General features: G+C 37.8%; 1 protein-coding gene across 1 annotated transcript in view; it reads right to left on the bottom strand.

The window, feature by feature from the left end:
• FRK (fyn related Src family tyrosine kinase) overlaps positions 1–21,578 on the bottom strand; it is an 84,025-nt gene that overhangs the window by 25,464 nt on the left and 36,983 nt on the right. The window contains exon 2 of the mRNA XM_060167676.1: positions 10,853–10,974. Coding sequence (XP_060023659.1) covers positions 10,853–10,974 — 122 coding nt within the window. The remainder of the gene's footprint in view (positions 1–10,852; positions 10,975–21,578) is intronic.

The following is a 21,578-nucleotide window of genomic DNA, read 5'->3' as shown; positions in this document are numbered from 1 at the left end:
GCAGAGTTTATTACTGTTTAATGGGAGAATCCAACTGACACTCTGATGACCTCATCTTCCCAACCGAGATAATCTTAGCATAATATTCTGCTTCCAGATTTCTCTCAAATTTCCAATGTAAGAAAGCAATCCTCATTTCTACTCCAACCTATCATTAGTCTGTATAGAAAATTAAAGTGTGGGACTTCTCTGGTGGCGCATTGGGTAAGAATCTGCCTGCCAATGAAGGGGACACAGGTTCGATCCCTGGTCCAGGAAGATCCCACATGTCACGGAGCAACTAAGCCTGTGCACCACAACTACTGAGCCTGCGCTCTAGAGTCCATGAACCACAACTACTGAGCCCGAGCGCCACAACTACTGAAGCCCGTGCACCTAGACCCCGTGCTCCGCAACAAGAGAAGACACCACAATGAGAAAGAAGGCTGCGCACCTCAACGAAGAGTAGCCCCCACTCGTCGCAAGTAGAGAAAGCCCGTGCATAGCAAAGAAGACCCAATGCAGCCAAAAAATAAATAAAAATTTTAAAAAAAGAAAGAAAATCAAAATGCTTTCCTTGATTTCCACTATTTGCTTAGTCTTGTAAAAACCAGAGTAACACAACAAATAAGTAGATATCTTTCCTATACGAGTGTGTCTTTTCTATTTAGTTGGCATCTCCCCTCCACTGCCAACTAGAATATACACTTCATGAGGTCAGGGACTGTCTTGTTTACCACTGTAGCCCAGCCTTCTGAATACCAACTGCACACAGTATGCATTAAATAAGTATTTGATGAATGAATGAATGAATTCCAAGTTCTTTAAGGCCTGGATCATCATTTTGTTCAGGATTATACACATAAGAGATATACAGAAAATGATGCTTACTAAAATTATATGAAAATAGGAAAATAATTTTTGCTTCTTTTCTTTTATGTTTTTGCTTCCTGCATATTTTATTTCTAGCAAAACCATTTTTAAAGCATCTGCAGGTGAAAGGGAGATAGCTATGAGAGAGGATTTAAGGAAAGTCCCTGCCCTGCTGAAACAAATAAGGAAATAAATTTAGTCTCTGCCATGCATAGGCTTTTAAGACAACAGAATACTTTCTTAAATTGTAATCCCTGTGCCAAAGCGCCTAATAGCTTAATGCAAAGCACATTTCTCAAATGCATTAGAAATGACTTCATGATAGATGCAATGCTGACAAATAGAAAGTAGCTAATATACATATATCATTTTAAATACACAGCTTAAAATTAGAGCTACTCTTTTATTAAATTGGACTGTATTTATTTCATTCACTTTTTACATTATGAACACATCTTATGTAACTTTCACTACAGAGAAACTAGATACCTGAATCATTAAGAAAAATGTAAACCCTGGTCAATTTTTTGACATTAATAAAGTAAGATTACTGCCAGTCAGATGTTTTTAATATTTACAGTACAAGTTGCTAGAGGTATTTTAAAATTATAAACTTCTTTTCAACTAAAATCAGATATTCTTCCCCTTCCTATAAATTAATGGGTCATGAAAACAGACAATCTAAACTACTGTATTGTTTCCATGATGGCATGCTATTTATTGACACGCCACAAGAGGGGGCACATGTTTGACTGAAAGCCCTCAGTAGCTGCAGTTGTAGAGTGGGGAGCAGAAAGCAGAAGCCAGTATGGTGTTTTGGTTTTAAAATAAAGGTACACATATAGCATTCAGCATTGCAGACAATGTCCTGTTTGTATAAACACCATGTGAAATATTCTGGTTAAGCTTAATTTTACATTTTTTTTTCAATAACACGTATTTGCCACTTAGAGTAACAAAAAGAAATTGCTTAGATACTTTAAGAATCAGGTAACCTTGAAATATAAACGTTTATTTAGTTATTATTTCCCTGAAGTATAAAATGGACTAAATTGCTCAAGCCTGGTGGTAAGGAGGAGGAATTGGAAGGCCTGCTGGTCTCTGACTTTCATTTCCAGAGCGGAGATGTCTTAGTTTTCTGTTCAACCCAAAATTCAGCACCATGCCTCAAATGTTCTTCCTTATCTGTGCCTCCTTTTGTATTCCACTGCTCAACTCTGCTTTTAATCCTTCCCCCTTTTCCCAGTTTGAGATCATTAAATTTATATATTATCAAAGCCTAAGACCCAGAGAGAACTGGTCGGGTACCTCAGGTCTGGCAATGTCTTGCTACCCAAAAATATAACCCACACTGAATTTATCATGATCGCATTTATAATACATACAATCTAGCACCTTGTTAGTTATTAAAGCATACTGGTGGCAATGGATGAACAATTTACAGATCTCCATTTTATTTTTTAAAGGGTTCAAAAGTGCATCACAGAAAATGATTTATTTTTAATCTAAGGAGCATCACCTGATTTTTCAAAGGAAGAAAGATTCTTACGAATGAACATTATCTAAAGAGAAAAATAAGTTTTATGCATGCTATTTTCTACTTACTCTTACTCACTATTTGGTATAGTGTTGACTGTTGTCTCATTTCCCTGTAATGCCCTCCTTTTTTAATCCCTTTCAGAAAATAACTGTTCTCTTTTCTGGATTCTTAAAGCACTTTGCATATTAGTGCTTTATATGCATAATAATCAAGTGCACGTTATAGTGTGAACTGCTTAGTTGTTTACACAATTATGCCATATAGCAAACACAAATGAAAGTTCTATGATGAACGGGTGAATGAATGAATCAATGAATACATGAATGGTTAAAAAATAATTCAAAATATCCTTGCCAATATTTTTGAAAATTGACTTTTTATGTACAGAACCAAATGCAATGCATAATCCTTTATTGTATCAAAAAGCAAATAAATAAACAAAGGGCTAGCAAGGACATTTGGAGACATTTGAGTATGTACTCTATGGTAGATAATATTATTGCATTAGTGTGAAAATTTGGGGGGTTAATAATGGGGTTGTAATAATGTAAGAGAGGGTCCTTATTTCTGGGACATACATACTAATACTAAAGCTTTTAAAGGTGAAGTGACATAATACCTGCAACTTACATATATGTTACATATATGAGACATATATAGATATGTGAACGATGGAAAGTAAATGTCACCATGTGTTAACAACTGATGAATTTAGGTGAAAGGACATAGTTATCTTTTCAACTTTATCAATAAAGTTAGGGAGAAACAAAGACTCTATATGTTTATATTGAGTTTTGGTATTTAATGGTGTGGAATTGTTTTGTAATTTTTTTTTTCCTGGATGCTCAGAGAATTTTTCCTTTATGCCTGATATTAAAGTATTTTGAAAAGATACCCTAGGTATGTATCTTCTCATTTATGCTACTTAGAACAACTAGGAGTACTTTTAATCTACAAGCACAGATTTTTTTTTAACTCAGGAAAGTTTTCTTCTACTACATATTTAGCTGTTGCTTCCATTTAATTATTCTACTAAATGTCAAAGAAATGTCTCCTGTTTGTGCATGAGCTACCCTTACATATTTTCCTTGATTTCTCTTCTCTCTCTAGAGAGCATCTCAAGTCTGCTCTTTACATCCCTAAAGTGACAATTTTTCTGCTTCCTATCTCCCATCTATTGTCTTTTCATGCCCCTTTTGATGCCTAATTTCATAGTTTGTGTTTTCTTGTATTTTATAGTTTCAAATCAAATGCTTTCAATTTTTTTCTTCTGTTCCTTTTAGTGAATATGTCTCAAAAAACGAGTTTTCTCTACATCTTCAGGTTATTGTTTATCATCTATTATACAATTATTTTTTCCCAAATCATGTTTGAGAGAAGAAGAAATGGTTCTATGATCAAGTAATTTGGAAAACTCTGGGTTGAAAAGCTAACTTTCTTGGCTGTAGGACTTCTGAGACTTTAATGTGCTTTTGTTGAGTCAGGGCAGAGAAGATATAATATGAGGTGTTCTTCAAATGTTTTTAACTCCTAAACCCTCTGTCTTATGGAATGCTTTTGACTTACCAAAGAATTCCTGTTCTAGAACATAAGTTGGAAAATTTTGTTATTGAGCATCCAGAATCTCATGACTTTTGGTTTTATTATACTCATCCTTGAATGCAAAGAAATTTGATGCTCAGGAGAAAAACATATGCAACTGGTCCTCCTTTCCATCCACTTAGATGAGTGTACATTTCCTTCTCTTAGCACACGCACAGCAGGGCTGCTAACACACCAAGCCTCTAACCATACTTCCGATGTCTAGCAAATGTTCATCTCCTGTGGCTTTGCTGGAGGAATGGTGGATATTCTCCTACTCACTTGGCATGCCTGCCATAAGAAATAGAATCCAGTCCTTTGTAATTGCTATGGACTGAATGTTTTCCCTTCAAATTCATATGTTGAAGCCCTAATCTCCCATGTGATGGCATTAAGAGGTGGGCCTTTGGGAGGTAATTAAGATGAGGTCATGGGGGTGAAATCCTCATCATGGGATTAGTGCCCTTATAAGAAGAGAAAGAGACCAGAGCGCTCTTTCTCTCTCTCTCTCTGCCATGTGAGGATACAACAAGAAGGCAGATCAGGAAGAGAGCCCTCACCGATATCAAATCTGCTGGCACCTTGATCTAGGACTTGCAGACTCCAGAACTGTGAGAAATAAATATTTGTTGTTTAAGCCACCCAGTCTGTGGTATTTTGTTATAGCAGCCCAAACTAAGGCAGCAATGCTGAGTTGTTTGTTTAACCAGAAGAATGTATGAAAAACACAATCACGGGAGAACAGAGTTCTTATTTCCTTCTTTCTTTAAGGTTAACGTCACCTAATTTGCAACACACAGTCATCATCTGTGATCTTCTGCCCTTATAACATTTACTGTGCTGGAAGCTTCTGTTCCACTTGGATGTAGAAAAGGCAGGGTGGGGGGAGGCTATGCACAGATGCCCAGGGAAGACCAAAATCACTAAGTCGGTTCCAAAACAGTGGTTGCCTGGTTTCCTGGTATCTGCATGTCCTGCCTCCCTAAGATAGGGGCACACACTGAGCAGGGGTCAAAGTATCCTCGCACCTTCTTTATGACTAGCCCTGACCGATGCAAAAGTCAAAGTCTGTTCCTATATGTCAGTTCACCTGTATTCACACTGAAGTTGGGAGAATATTTACCTAGAGTCTAACAAATCATTGATTGATAGACTCAGTTTACAGGGCTACTCTGATTCTGTATCTCTTATGTATATTCTTGAATTTCTATTCAAGGGGATGCTAACTTAAATGACTGTTAGCTAGCTGCTATCTTCATTTGAAGTACAACATTGGACAAAATGTAAATAAAGGATCAATTTAATTTGGCAGCCAATAAAATGAAAAAAAATAAGAGAATGGAATATGTCATGAAGTATGAAAAGGTAGCAATTTCACCAACCTCCACATGACTTATCAACTTCTCATTTATTTAATATCTGGAATTGATTACTATAAAGTTACATTCAAAGGGCAATAATATGCATCAGTTCTTTGTTGTGCTTGCCTCCAAATAGCTCAAACTACTCATACAGAAAAGATATTTTTAATAAACAAAATAAGGTAAGCAGAAGAGAAGAGAAAACTTAGATGAGTCAACATGTGGTGTTCACAGAGAAGCAAAAGAAAAAACAATGCAAGCACCCTAAAGAATACTGCAACTTCTAGAAATGCTAGCCATGGATTTTCAATAAAACAGAATATTTCTCCATGAGCAGTGCCCTAGAGAAAAAAGTTCTTTGCCTGTGCATCTGTGTGTGTATGTTTGTGTACACACACAAACACAGATATATGTACTACATAATAAAATGTTAATTTAAATTTATAGAGTATTTAAAACATCTGAATATAATTTATCAGTAGTAACATTAAGAAAAGGCAGAATATACGATAACTGACCCAAAAAGCCACTTGCTATTATAGGCAATGATATTTGTAATTAAGTTGAACACAACTAAATTATGACTTTAATTAAAAGGCATTTTCTAAGATGGCACCGACATGTTTAAAATTCAATACATTTTATATGAGGTACTGGAGTTATTAACAAAAATTTCTTTCTGCAGCTTGTGTATTTTTTAAAAAGCAAAACATCATCTCTAACCAATATCAAAATGCTCCCAGAATCCACAGACATTTCATTGCATAATAAATTCAAGGAGCAATTTTTTCCAATCACTTAATACTTGCCCCTCCTTGGGATATACAATTGTATTTACATCCATGGTTAATAGTAATAGAATTCCTGACACACTCTTATGGCCACTATGTCCACATTCATTTTAAATGAAGAATAAATGGAGGCTCAGAGGACTGACAATGAAACACACAGCCTTTTGCCATTGGTCAGCATCAGATTAGAATGAATCAGCAGGTCTTAAAAAAGTTTGGGAGCAATAATGGTATCTCAGTGGCTGGTGGAAAGTGAGTTTGGGTCTGAACCCTGTGCCAGGCGGAGAGAGACAGGGCCACAATGCAAGTGACATCCTTTTCCAATTTTGTCTCCTCTACAAAAGTCTTGTTACCTGGAAACAACTAACCTGTTAAGGTGAGAAATTGTCTTTCTAAAATAAGTCTGAAACACAGCAAGGAAGAGGATTATTTGTGATCTTACATGGTCCAGACTTCAGAGGTTTAAGAATATGACAATGGCCTTGCTTATCTTTGCTCTTGTTAGATGACAGTGTAAAGAGGTGAGTGTTTGAGCATCTACTGTCTTTACAAACTGTACTAGGAACTATGGAGATAGAGAAGAAGCATGAAACAGAAGCAATAAAAGTATGTTGCTTCGGCTCAAGGACTGTATAACCTAGTTTGAGAAGCACACTTTTACCTACAGTGAAAGAGTTACTCATAAATATAAAAGACTCTTTGAATATGTAAGTTCAACATGAAGGATACACACAAGGTCAACATGAACAGATACACATCTTCCCTAATGAAGCTGCTGTTATTCTCATCACTTTTTGAATTGCCTTCAGAACTAACTGATAAGGCATGCAGAAATATTTACAAAGTTACAAGTCCATGGTTTCGCTCAGGCTAATCATCCAGATTATTCAGAAAGTGGCTTCAGATAACTCTGGTCAATTCCACGTATCAAAGCTGCACTTAATGAACATATAATTGCCCAGCTAAGGCCTTTAACATAAAGTGATATCCTTTCTGGAAAGGGAGTTCTACCATTTTTGCAATACTTTGAACAACAGCAGTCTATTCCTTTGAAGGATAAAACATTTATTTCGTTCTAAAACTTCTAGTATATTTATTTTAAAATTAAATTATGTTGCTACAGAGACCTACCTATATTCTCAAGAACAGACTTCATAGCAATCACAAAGTACTATTATAAAAGTCCTGCACGTTCCATGGGACCTACATGTTCACTGTAATGGAGATGTATCACAGTGAGTTCTCAGCTCAAAATCAGCAGACACAAGTCAAAAAAGAGATAATGGCCCCTTGTATGTCCTCCTGCAATTACTTCAGACACCTCTGAACTTAATTCCTTTGGTCCCCTCTTCTCTCTTCCTGAAAGTATCTCCTCCCATGGACCTCATCTTGGCTCAATTGACCACTATCCCCCAATCACTCAAGTCAGAGATCTGCAAGTCATCCTAGATTCTGCATTCTCCCTTATTTTACCCCATTTCTGATCAACTACCAATTCCTGTTGGCTCTATCTTCTAAATATTTCTCACCTCCATGCCCTACCCTCTATTTGCCAAAACTGCCCTGGATCAAGCCATCACCTGTGGAGATAAACAAGACTCTCTAGCAAAGAGCCCCAGGAGCTCTTTCTAGATGGAATGGTAATGGGTCCACTGGGCCTGTCCCACCATCGCCCCCTATGGCCAGCAAGAAGGACTGCAGCTGAATTCAACTTCCAACAGGCCCTATGGTTCCTTTTCTACAAAAGAGAAGCTGCAATTTCGCATGGTGCCAAAGTCCAGAGGTGCTGGGCTTTTCAAACCACCCTGCAAATAGTTGATGTCCAAACTCACTTCTTAGCACCAAAGCAAAGACTGCTATCGAGAGTCCTAAGGCCATTCCCACACTTGCCCCATAAAAAAAGGAGAGCAACAGAGGGGCCGTGAGGCTTCTGGGGACCGAGGAGTATTAGTGCAGCCGGCTGAGTGTAGGTTCCCTGGCCCTACTCCGCGGAACGCTGACTGACTTCTGTCTCACACCTGTGATTTCAGACAGCAGCAAGTGACGCCTCTGTGTTTGCCCCGTCACTTCTCCCCAGACTATTACCTATAAATCTTTCATCCGTTCTGTTCTCCACTCTGTCATCAAAGGTCAGACCGAGTCACTTTCTGCCTAAAACTTCCCTCTATATTTGGACCTGTAGAAAAAGCTCCAAATTCCTCAACATGGTATTCAAGGCCCTGAACAGTCTAGTTCCAGCTTTCCTTTCCAGGCTCATTTTTGGCCATTCCTCCTCTCCTCCACCTCTGCTCCCCATCTACACACACGCGCACACACACACACACCTGCACTGTCCTCCCCACTCCCTACCCTCCACTCTGTGCATTTGCCTTGCCGGGAATAATCCTTCCCACACAGCTACCTTGTGACACACACTGAACACAAGTGCTGCCTCCTCTGTGAAACCTTCCTAACTCCTCTCTGAGACTTGGCCCCTGCCCCCTCTTGTCTCACCAGACAGCTGTGGTATCACCCTCCTGGAGACTGGGGCCAGGGACTGTGCCTCACTCTCCTTGCTGCCCTAGACCCAGCAGAAGCCTGGCACAGACTAGGCACTCAAATATTTGTTCAAGAAATAGACAGTATATAAATAAATGATATCAGCTACTAGATGCATCACCCTGAACACTGCTGATGAACTTTTTTGCCTCATGTCCTCTGTCATTTTTCAACTATCTTCAATCTATTATCATTCGCTCTTAAAAAGCTTTCGCAGAGGATGAATCTGGAATTCCCTCTACTACTCTAGAGATTTTCCTATGCAGAGCTGCCTAAAGTAAAATTACAATGTGCAATGCAAAATCCTTTCTGAAAAAACTCGCCTGAAATTCAGTTTTATCCCTCAAGGTGTATGTTTCCGAAAGTGTACTTTAAGCAACAATATAAATGCTTATGGAATGCCAAACATCAAATTTATATTAATGGCAATAACAATAATAATTTCCTTTAAAGTAACTGACTGAAGTCAAGAAATAGCCAAACTAGTTGACATGCAGTCAGAATTTTATATTTTTCATCAGAAAAACAATTCTCTACCAATGACAAATAACAGTAAAGCCCCTAAAACTACCTGTCATGCATCTAATGAAGATGGATTCTCTAGCTACCACGTATAATACATGATATCCAAAAGAACTGCTGTAATTCACAGCTAATTAGTGTCTTGCCGTTATTAGTGGTGTCATAGCCCTAACTCTCTCCCCAACTCTCTACTCAGACCTCACAAGAGCTGACAGCCAGGCAGGGATCACAACAAGCCAATTAGCACCCACCCCAACCTTGGGCTGCTGTGTCTCGGCAGCCCTGCCGCAGCATCAATAAATCATGCCCCCCTCATGAAGCGCTTCTCTGACAGCTGCGAGCCACTGTCGCCTGAGGAATAAAGACAATACTTCTAAGGAAAACTCATGTGGGAAAGACAGAGATAGAAAAGGGATATTATTTGCCTTCCTTTAGCAGCATAACTGTCAGCAAAATTGAAGACCATCAATTCGGACTGATTAGGAGACAACTGCCCTGAGAAATAAATCCATGACTGGTATACCTGAAGATCCTTAGTGGTAATCAACAGTCAGCAACTGGGTTGTACACTTGTTTGTTCGTTTTAATGTAGATTATATCGAAGACCCTTTTCTTTCCATTTTTCTCCTGTATAGTCCTCCTTCTGGCTAATAAGAAAATTATCCTTTCAGTAGGACATAATGGTCTGCATTTACTTTGTCCCCTAGTGAATACACAGCAATCAGATAATTTGTTTGAAAGACTCTAAATGGTTTGACTTCATTGAAAAGGAATCTATAATGTTATGCTAGTCTCCAAGTAGGGCCTACAAAGCTTGCTAAACCCATAAGCAAGCATTACAGTATTCTCGGCACATAATAGCCAATATCCTTGTAATTTTGTTCTAAGCCTGTAAAGCTGTTTTGCTCCATAATATTCTACTAAGAAAGTGTTCAGCATAGTCACTGTAGCCTGGGAATTATTCAAAGATATGACTCAGTTAATTCTACTTTTTCTTTGTTTTCCTCATGGAAATATTCTACTTCTATATTTTTAATGCTAGAATCTAAAACATTTAATCTAGCTTTTGGCTAACTAATGACTACCTAATATATAAGCACCTGTAACACTTAAAGATAATTCTCAGGTCTCCTGTGCTTTTTCTTTCCTAGGGTATTGTAAACATGCACTTGACTCTCAGCTGGAAAACTACATTTGACCAAATGTTACATGTCATTGGTTAATTAAGCACATTTGCATTCAGCATTTCAATTCATTTTCTATTTACCAGGCAAAGACAAATGAAATGCAAAAAGAAAAAAAAATGGGTATTATGGCAAGAACAATTTTGACAACAGTTTAGACTTTACTTCTTGCTTATCATTTCCCTAAATGGATAGGCTCCTAGATAATGCAAAAGTGAGAAAACACAGGCAGATCCATATATTTTTCATCTCATACCTAGAGTGTGTGTATTTGAAACATTTATAGTCACATCTAGCCACAGACAGAAATTGTTTTGCTAATTTTTGCATTACTCTTGAGTAGGTCAATAGATTTAATTTTGGTACTATTGTGAAGATAACAGATAAGGCAAATTTAAAATGAACATGTCCATGTTCACACAGAAGGTTCATGACTACAGACTCTCAAATCCACATTTAAATCACACAGAACAATGCCCATACCTGAAAGGGAGAAGTTGCCTTTCTGACTTTCACTTTCTCTGATTAGAAAAGCACCTGTCTGATTTTCTGAATATAACAGTTGTTTTTCAGCATCTGCCCTCTTGATTGCTCCAAAGAACCACCTAAAAAGAGAGAGATATAAACTTTAATTAACCGGTCAACATTCATTTTTTTTAAGGAGCAAGAAGTTTGGCAAGAAAGTTCCAATATCAGAAGGGCTTATACTCTTTAGTGAAACTATAACAGGTATAAACGGTAGTTTTTGATACTTGACATGATTTTTCTGGATGTCTGCAACACTCACCAGGAGTCTTCAATATATTATAAAATAGAAATTTAGCTGATGCCTCTGCTACCACATGTCTTCTCACACCTGCATTCTGTCTGAGAAACCCTGTGTTCTCCTGTCAAATCCAAAGCTTCTAGGGTGGGCCCACCACACGGTAAGTTTGCCATGTTCCACGCTCTAAAACTATTCACATCACCATCAGACTGTCCGCTGCCGCTCCTAACACCTTCTAGGTGTTAGGAGGCAAACATTCCAATCCAGGGATTCATATATTTCACATCAAAGTGTGAACAGTAAAAATGTAGTTCTCTGGGTTTTAATTCCCATGTTTCTCCCCTCCATCACTGCCCAACCCCCCCCGACCCCCATAATATAAGATGGTTTTGCATGTTTAAAAGGAAATGTTCATCGGTGGAGAGATTACGTGAAAAAGATACTTCTGCCTGGGAAGTATCTTCTTAGTGTCCCCTCCACTTCTCATCTTTACACTCTTATCCTTAACATTCCAGAACTACAAGAGTCAGTAAATGTGAATGTGATCAACCCCAACAAAGAATTATGGATTTTAATATCAGAACCAGTTTAAAACATATATCAAGTCAGCAGACACTAAAGTGATAAGAGGAAGCTGAGACAGCCAGCTTTGCGTTAATGACCTTTCACTGTAGGGTCATAATGTCGATCTTTATCATTAAAGACTTCAGGTAAAACATTTATCTTTCTAGGCATCATTTTTAAAAATGTAAACACTCAAAGAGAAGAAATGTAGGCTTGAGGGAAGAAATACAGGCCACGTGAGAAATTGAAGGCTGGGAGAGGCCCTCAAAAATTGGTTCCAGGGCTTCCCTGGTGGCGCAGTGGTTGAGAGTCCGCCTGCCGATGCAGGGGATACGGGTTCGTGCCCCGGTCCGGGAAGATCCCACATGCCGCCGAGCGGCTGGGCCCGTGAGCCATGGCCGCTGAGCCTGCGCGTCCGGAGCCTGTGCTCCGCAACGGGAGAGGCCACAACAGTGGGAGGCCCGCGTACTGCAAAAAAAAAAAAAAAAAAAATTGGTTCCAGTTGGTTTGACAGGTCATGGGTATTGGGGAATATGAGTGCACTAAGGGTGACACAATTGGAAGGAAGAGGGGAAGAAATTGAAAAAAAAGAGACATTAAAATATAATTACCTTCTAACAAAAGTAAGATGTTTGTTTACCATTTTCCCAATCATCAAATTGCAAATTACACAATATTAACTATATTAGCCAGGAAATGCCAGATTATGTTGGAACAATGAACAACTCCAAAAATCTCAGTGGTTTAAGACAACAAAGATTTGTTTTTCACTCAACTGCACGTCCACTGAAGGTCATCTATGCCATGTCCATCTCTATGTCCACCAAAGAATTTCCATCTCCATGCTTCCACGATTGACTAGGCAGGCTGGATTGGAAAATGTGGCAAATCACAGGCTGGTTCCTGGAGTTTCTATTTAAACCTTCTGCTCAAGAATGAGCCCACTGAGAAATAAGTTGTATGTTCAAACTAAATCCAAAGAGAGTAGAAAATGCAATCCTACTATTTCCCTGAAGGCAGAAAACTGGAAAGGTTTGGTAGACTACACTAATGACTACCATATTGATTCAACATCAGGAACCAAATTAATGTCCACAGGCTATTGTTTGTCCAAATGAAATTTTAAAAGGCTTGGAAACATTCCAAGGTGGCCATGGAATGAATTCACAGAAAAATAGAAACGTATGTTTTCCACTATTGCAGAAATAAGTAAATATCAATAGAATAATGGAACATAATAAAAAACAGACCCAAACATACAAATTAGTGATGAAAGGATGGATTAGTCAATAAATGATGCTGGTACCAATCATAATCCATATAAAAAAATTAATTGCTGCTACCTATAGCATACACAACAATTTTATATAGATTAAAAACCTAATGTAAGGGCTTCCCTGGTGGCGCAGTGGTTGAGAGTCCGCCTGCCGATGCAGGCGACACGGGTTCGTGCCCTGGTCTGGGAGGATCCCACATGCCGTGGAGCGGCTGGCCCGTGAGCCATGGCCACTGAGCCTGCGCGTCTGGAGCCTGTGCTCCGCAACGGGAGAGGCCACAACAGTGAGAGGCCCGCGTACCGGAAAAAAAAAAAAAAAAACTAATGTAACAGGCACATTCTAAAACTTTCTGAGACTATTAGACTAAGGAAGTTTTCTTCCACAAGACAAAAAGAAAAAGAAGACATACGAGCCTTAAGGGAAAAGATTAATAATATTTATTACACCATAATTAAAAACTTGCAACACCAAGATTACCATGAAATAAAATTAAACTATAAGCCACAGACCTGGAGGAGGTATTTGCAGAGCATATAAACAAGGATAAGATTAGTATTCAGGTTATATAGAGACCTATAATCACTAAAAAAAAAGACAACACAGTAGAAAAACTGACACAGTATATAACTGGATAGATCACAGAAAAGAAAAACCCAATAACTAATAAAAATAAGGAAAGAAGTACAGCCTCTGTCTATTGCCAGTAATTAGGAATATTAAGAATATTAAATATAAAAAAATGAAATGCACTTTCACACTTTTCAGGCTGGACAAAATTTAAAACTCACATTCAGGCACTGGAAAAAACATGAAACAAGAACCTTTATATAATACTAGTGGCAATGCAATTTGATACAACTAATTCAGAGAACATCTGGCAATATCTAGTAAAGCTGAATATTTGTATGCTACTTAATTTCACTTCTAGATTGTATAGTCTGTGTGCTCAAGGAAATATACCACAAGCACATTCACTGAAGAATTCTAGCATGGAAAGTTGGAAACAACCTAAAGGCCCATTGTAGGGGAATAAATAAACTTCATTATGGATATAAAATGGAATACTATCTGGCAGTTAAAACAAATAAATTGTTGAGGGACAAAAGGAAGTTGAAGAATGATACATACCTTTAGAATACTATTTATATAAAGTTTAAACAAACACATAAAAAACATTAGATATTTTTATGGATAGCATGCTTAGTGAAAGCTAATAGTTAAAATACTCAGGCAATTTTTTTTTAGACTCCATTTCCAGCAATGGCAAAATTTCTTCACACAAATATTTCAAGCAAAGAAGCAACATGGATCGAATATACTTATCAACCCCATGCATTTTCCTGATTTCTAGTGCATTAATTATGCAGCATCATTAAAATGTTTGGTCCAAATATAAATATGTAAACCTTTACAAGAATTACAATTTATCTAACAGATTAAATTCTTAGAAGTACAATTATATCTCATATATCTCATAATTCTAAAGAATAAATACTCCATTAGATAAGCTTTACATAGATACATTACATTTGTATTTTGGATAATCTAGTTTATAAAATGATGTCTTTTCTCTGCCTAATATATGTATAAGCAAGCAGGTTTTGTAAATCAAATGATTAAAGATATAATAATTTTACTACATTTGTAGAGAGGAACTGTGTGATGAATTTTTTTTCTTAAATTCTCTTCTGTCTCACCAATTCTGGATTCTTTTTTTTTAATTTAATTTTATTTATTTATTTTTACAGCAGGTTCTTATTAGTCATCCATTTTATACACATCAGTGTATACATGTCAATCCTAATTGCCCAATGCATCACACCACCACCCCCACCAACCCGAATTCTGGATTCTTGTACAATCACCTTACAAGGCAAATCACACCAGTAATGAATTGATAATAAGAATGAAATACATGTAACTATTTGAATGGATGCATCAGCTCACTTAATACCTGGAATTTTACTTGGCTGAGATGCCATCAAGAAGTGAAGAAAATAAATCGTTGTTTTCTGGATGTAGTGGCATTATAATGCCATCTTTCATACTCAAAGATGATGCGTCTGCTATAGATTGTGATCGCTAGAGCATGTGCTGCTGTACAGACTAGTGGGCAACCGATAGTTCGGTCCTCCCTCTGCACAGGTGAAACCCGTTCCTTAATTTGTGGTTTGAGCCATGGGCAGAACTGTCATTCTCCTCAGTTCTGCCTTTAGAGCCCCTGCTGGTCCCACTCTGGAAGGGCACGTACACCCCAAGCCTCGTTGTCCACAGGCCACAGCCATTTTCAATGCTCTCTTTAAGCTGTAGTTCTTTTGTGCAGTAAACAGTGAGTGCTGAGAAGAGATCAGGATATCCTAGGAGGCAGAAAGCATCAGGGGGGAGTCTTATAGATCGTGATCCTCGAAAAGTGGATCAGCAACAGCATCACACAGAAACCTGTTGGAAATTTGCAGGCTTCACGTCATACCAAGTGAATCAGAAACTCTGAAGGTGGGGCCCGGAAATCTGGGTTTTAATAATTAGTTCCCCAGTAAATCTTATGCACACCAAAGATTGAGAACTACTGAGGTACAGAAATAGTAAAGAAGTAGGAAATTTACACAAGACATCTGAAAATAAGTTAGATTTGGCACTTACATGTAAAAATTATCCAATAAAATGATACTACACATACTCACATACACATTTTATTGACATTTAATGAAAATAATCTTTATTACTATGCCATACCTGCCATGAAAGAGATCTTGATTAAGAATAACCAAAAAGGAGAAGAGATCCATAATAACCTATAACCTTGGAGAAAAATGCTTCAGTTAGGTGAAAATGGAGCAAAAAGTACACTGCCTGTTTTAGATGAAAGGAGTATGTAATTGAAATCTAAGATTCATTCTGCAAACATTTGAGTGTCTATTGTGTGTAAATTCTGTAGCATGGACACAGAAAGATCTGCAAGACATACTGCTGAATGAAAAAGGGTAAATTGCAGAGTACTAAGAATATTATAGTTTTATTTATATTTTAAAAACCAACAAACCAAAAATTATATGTGCTTACTTCTCCAGAGATTAGGGAGAGATGACAAAATAGATGACAAAAGACTTTCACTTTTTACTCTGCATTCTTCTCTATAATTGGATGTTTACGATAAGATGTAGTTATATCACTTCACAATTTATTTATACACAAAAAAATGAAAGAAGTCAACCAGGTATATGCTACAAAAGCCTACATGTCATAAAGATCTGGACTAGAGATTTTGGCAGTTAGAATTGATAGTTACAAGAAAAATCTCAAAGGAATATGGGATGGGTGATTATAGATGAGCAGTGAAACAGATGGAAGATCAAACATGACACCAGGGTTTCAAATCTGCATGACTGGAGGACAATGTACTCAGCAGCACATCAGAAGGCAGAGTGTAACAACAAGTAAGAGCTACAGCATCTCACTGGGAAAGTTATGCCTGGATTTCCTCATTTGTAGGTGGAGTAATAATCATTACCCTGTAGGCTTCTTTTGAGATGAAGAAAAATAATGTGTGTAAAGTGCTTGATGCCTGGCCACATTCACGCTTAATAAATAGCACCTATTTTAAGAGAACTGATTTAAGGGAGAAATTATATATTTGGTTTTAGACACGATGGATTTGAGGTAAAGACAGAACATGAGTGAATATGTGAACATGATCTCACTTCTCTAACTGTATTTGTACTAACTTTGCTGTTCTGCCTGCCCAGTCTTCACTAGGTCATGCTGCCACCAGGTGGCAGTAGACCATTTTACTAAAGCAAAAAGGTTAACGAAAGCTATAAGGCGATTAACTGGACGTTATTTTACAAAAAAAGTCACAATGTGTCTTTTAAAAACAAAAATGAGAATTTATGCAGTGTTACTGAATATCAACATTTAAATAATATAGATCCACCAGAGGGCAAACAGCAGAAGCAAGAAGAACTGCAATCCTGCAGCCTGTGGAACAAAAACCACATTCACAGAAAGACAGACAAGATGAAAAGGCAGAGGGCTATGTACCAGATGAAGGAACAAGATAAAACCCCCCAAAACAAGTAAATGCGGTAGACATAGGCAAACTTCCAGAAAAATAATTCAGAATAATGATAGTGAAGATGATCCAGGACCTCAGGAAAAGAAAGGAGGCAAAGATCGAGAAGATGCAAGAAATGTTTAACAAAGATCTAGAAGAATTAAAGAACAAACAGAGATGAACAATATAATAACTGAAATGAAAAATACACTAGAAGGAATCAATAGCAGAATAACTGAGGCAAAAGAATGGATAAGTGACCTGGAAGACAGAATGGTGGAATTCACTGCTGCAGAACAGAATAAAGAAAAAAGTATGCAAAGAAATAAAGACAGCCTAAGAGACCTCTGGGACAACATTAAACACAATAACATTCGCATTATAGGGGTTCCAGAAGGAGAAGAGAGAGAGAAAGGACCCGATAAAATATTTGAAGAGATTATAGTCAAAAACTTCCCTAACACGGGAAAGGAAATAGCCACCCAAGTCCAGGAAGCACAGAGAGTCCCATAGAGGATAAACCCAAGGAGAAACATGCCGAGACACATAGTAATCAAATTGGTAAAAGTTAAAGACAAAGAAAAATTATTGAAAGCAGCAAGGGAAAAACGATAAATCACATACAAGGGAACTCCCATAAGGTTAACAGCTGATTTCTCAGCAGAAAGTCTACAAGCCAGAAGGGAGCGGCATGATACTTAAAGTGATGAAAGGGAAGAACCTACAACAAAGATTACTCTACCTGGCAAGGATCTCATTCAGATTCGAAGGAGAAATCAAAAGCTTTATAGAAAAGCAAAAGCTAAGAGAATTGAGCACCAGCAAACCAGCTCTACAACAAATGCTAAAAAACTTCTCTAAATGAGAAACACAAGAGAAGAGAGGACCTAAAAAAACAAACCCAAAACAATTAAGAAAATGGTCATAGGAACATACATATCGATAATTACCTTAAACGTGAATGGATTAAATGCTCCAACCAAAAGACACAGGCTTGCTGAATGGATACAAAAACAAGACTCATATATATGCTGTCTACAAGAGACCCACTTCAGACCTAGGGACACACACAGACTGAAAGCAAGGGGACTGAAAAAGATATTCCATGCAAATGGAAATCAAAAGAAAGCTGCAGTAGCAATACTCATATCAGATAAAATAGACTTTAAAATAAAGAATGTTACAAGAGACAAGGAAGGACACTACATAATGATCAAGGGATCAATCCAAGAAGAAGACATAACAATTATATATATATATGCACCCAACATAGGAGCACCTCAATACATAAGGCAACTGCTAACAGCTATAAGAGAGGAAATGGGGCTTCCCTGGTGGCACAGTGGTTGAGAGTCCGCCTGCCGATGCAGGGGACACGGGTTCGTGCCCTGGTCTGGGAAGATCCCACATGCCACGGAGTGGCTGGGCCCGTGAGCCATGGCCGCTGAGCCTGCACGTCCGGAGCCTGTGCTCCGCAACGGGAGAGGCCACAGCAGTGAGAGGCCCACGTACCGCAAAAAAAAAAAGAAGAGGAAATGGACAGTAACACAATAATAGTGGGGGACTTTAACCCCTCACTTACACCAATGGACAGATCATCCAAACAGAAAATTAATAAGGAAACACAAGCTTCAATGACACAATAGACCAGGTAGATTTAGTTGATATTTATACGACATTCCATCCAAAAAGAGCAGATTACACTTTCTTCTCAAGTGTGCACAGAACACTCTCCAGGATAGATCACATCTTGGGTCACAAATCAAGCCTCAGTAAGTTTAAGAAAACTGAAATCTTACCAAGCATCTTTTCTGACCACAACGCTATGAGATTAGAAATGAACTACGGGGAAAAAAATGTAAAAAACACAAACACATGGAGCCCAAACAATACGTTACTAAATAACCAAGAGATCACTGAAGAAACCAGAGAGGAAATCAAGAAATATCTAGAGACAAATGACAATGAAAACACAACGATCCAAAACCTATGGGATGCAGCAAAAGCAGTTCTAAGGAGGAAGTTTATAGCTATACAAGCCTATCTCAAGAAACAAGAAAAATGTGAAATAAACAATCTAACCTTACACCTAAAGGAACTAGAAAAAGAAGAACAAACAAAACCCAAAGTTAGCAGAAGGAAAGAAATCATAAAGATCAGAGCAGAAACAAATGAAATTGAAACAAAGAAAACAATAGCAAAGATCAATAAAACTAAATACTGGTTCTTTGAGAAGATAAACAAAATTGCCAAACCATTAGCCAGACTCATCAAGAAAAAGAGGGAGAGGACTCAAATCAATAAAATTAGAAATGAAAAAGGAGAAGTTACAACAGACACTGCAGAAATACAAAACATCCTAAGCACTCTATGCCAATAAAATGGACAACCTGGAAGAAATGGACAAATTCTTAGAGAGGTATAACCTTCCAAGGCTGAACCAGGAAGAAATAGAAAATATGAACAGACCAATCACAAGTAATGAAATTGAAACTGTGATTAAAAATCTTCCAACAAACAAAAGTCCAGGACCAGATGGCTTCACAGGTGTATTCTATCAAACATTTAGAGAAGAGCTAACACCCATCCTTCTCAAACTCTTCCAAAAATATGCAGAGGAGGGAACACTCCCAAATTCATTCTATGATGCCACCATCACCCTGATACCAAAACCAGAAAAGGTACTACTAAAAAAGAAAATTATAGACCAATATCACTAATGAATATAGATGCAAAAATCCTTAACAAAATACTAGCAAACAGGGCTTCCCTGGTGGCGCAGTGGTTAAGAATCCGCCTGCCAGTGCAGGGGAAACGGGTTCGAGCCCTGGTCCGGGAGGATCCCACATGCCGCGGAGCAACTAAGCCCATGGGCCACAACTACTGAAGCCCGCGTGCCTAGAGCCTGTGCTCCTCAACAAGAGAAGCCACCGCAATGAGAAGCCCGTGCACCGCAACGAAGAGTAGCCCCCGCTCGCCGCAACTAGAGAGAAGCCCACGCGCAGCAACGAAGACCCAAGGCAGCCAAAATACAAAAAAAAGAGTACTAGCAAGCAGAATCCAACAACACATTAAAAGGATCATACACCATGATCAAGTGGGATTTATCCCAGGGATGCAAGGATTCTTCAATATATGCAAATCAATCAATGTGATACACCATATTAACAAATTGAAGAATCAAAACCATATGATCATCTCAATAGATGCAAAAAAAAGCTTCTGACAAAATTCAACACCCATTTATGATAAAAATTCTCCAGAAAGTGGGCATAGAGGGAACCTACCTCAACATAATAAAGGCCATATATGACAAACCCACAGCAAACATCATTCTCAATGGTAAAAAACTGAAAGCATTTCCGCTAAGATCAGGAAAAAGACAAGGATATCCACCCTCACCACTATTATTCAACATAGATTTGGAAGTCCTAGCCATGGCAATCAGAGAAGAAAAAGAAATAAAAGGAATACAAATTGGAGAAGAAGAAGTAAAACTGTCACTGTTTGCAGATGACATAATACTATACATAGAGAATCCTAAAGATGCCACCAGAAAACTACTAGAGCTAATCAATGAATTTGGTAATGCTGCAGGATACAAAATTAATGCTCAGAAATCTCTTCCATTCCTATACATTAACAATGAAAAATCTGAAAGAGAAATTAAGGAAGCACTCCCATTTACCATTGCAACAAAAAGAATAAAATACCTAGGAATAAACCTACCTAGGGAGACAAAAGACCTGTATGCAGAAAACTATAAGATACTGATAAAAAAATTAAAGATGATACCAACAGATGGAGAGATATACCATGTTCTTGGATTGGAAGAATCAATATTGTGAAAATGACTATACTATGCAAAGCAATCTACAGATTCAATGCAATCCCTATCAAATTACCAATGGCAGTTTTTACAGAAATAGAACAAAAAATCTTAAAATTTGTATGGGGACACAAAAGACCCCGAATAGCCAAAGCAGTCTTGAGGGAAAAAAAAGGAGCTGGAAGAATCAGACTCCCTGACTTCAGACTATACTACAAAGCTATAATAATCAAGACAATATGGTACTGGCACAAAAGCAGAAATACAGATCAATGGAACAAGATAGAAAGCCCAGAGATAAACCCACGCATCTATGGTCAACAAATCTATGACAAAGGAGGCAAGGATATACAATGAAGAAAAGACAGTCTCTTCAATAAGTGGTGCTGGGAAAACTGGACAGCTACATGTAAAAGAATAAAATTAGAACACTCCCTAACACCATACACAAAAATAAACTCAAAATGGATTAGAGACCTAAATGTAAGACCGGACACTATAAAACTCTTAGAGGAAAACCTAGGAAGAACACTCTTTGACATAAATCACAGCAAGATCTTTTTTGATCCACCTCCTAGAGTAATGGAAATAAAACCAAAAATAAACAAATGGGACCTAATGAAACTTAAAAGCTTTTGCACAGCAAAGGAAACCATAAGCAAGACAAAAAGATAACCCTCAGAATGGGACAAAATATTTGCAAACGAATCAACGGACAATGG

The sequence above is a fragment of the Lagenorhynchus albirostris genome, chromosome 12 (genome assembly GCF_949774975.1).
Source record: "Lagenorhynchus albirostris chromosome 12, mLagAlb1.1, whole genome shotgun sequence".
Lineage (NCBI taxonomy): Eukaryota > Metazoa > Chordata > Mammalia > Artiodactyla > Delphinidae > Lagenorhynchus > Lagenorhynchus albirostris.
The sequence above is the reverse complement of the archived record's forward strand: the minus strand, read 5'-3'. Positions and strand labels throughout refer to the sequence as shown.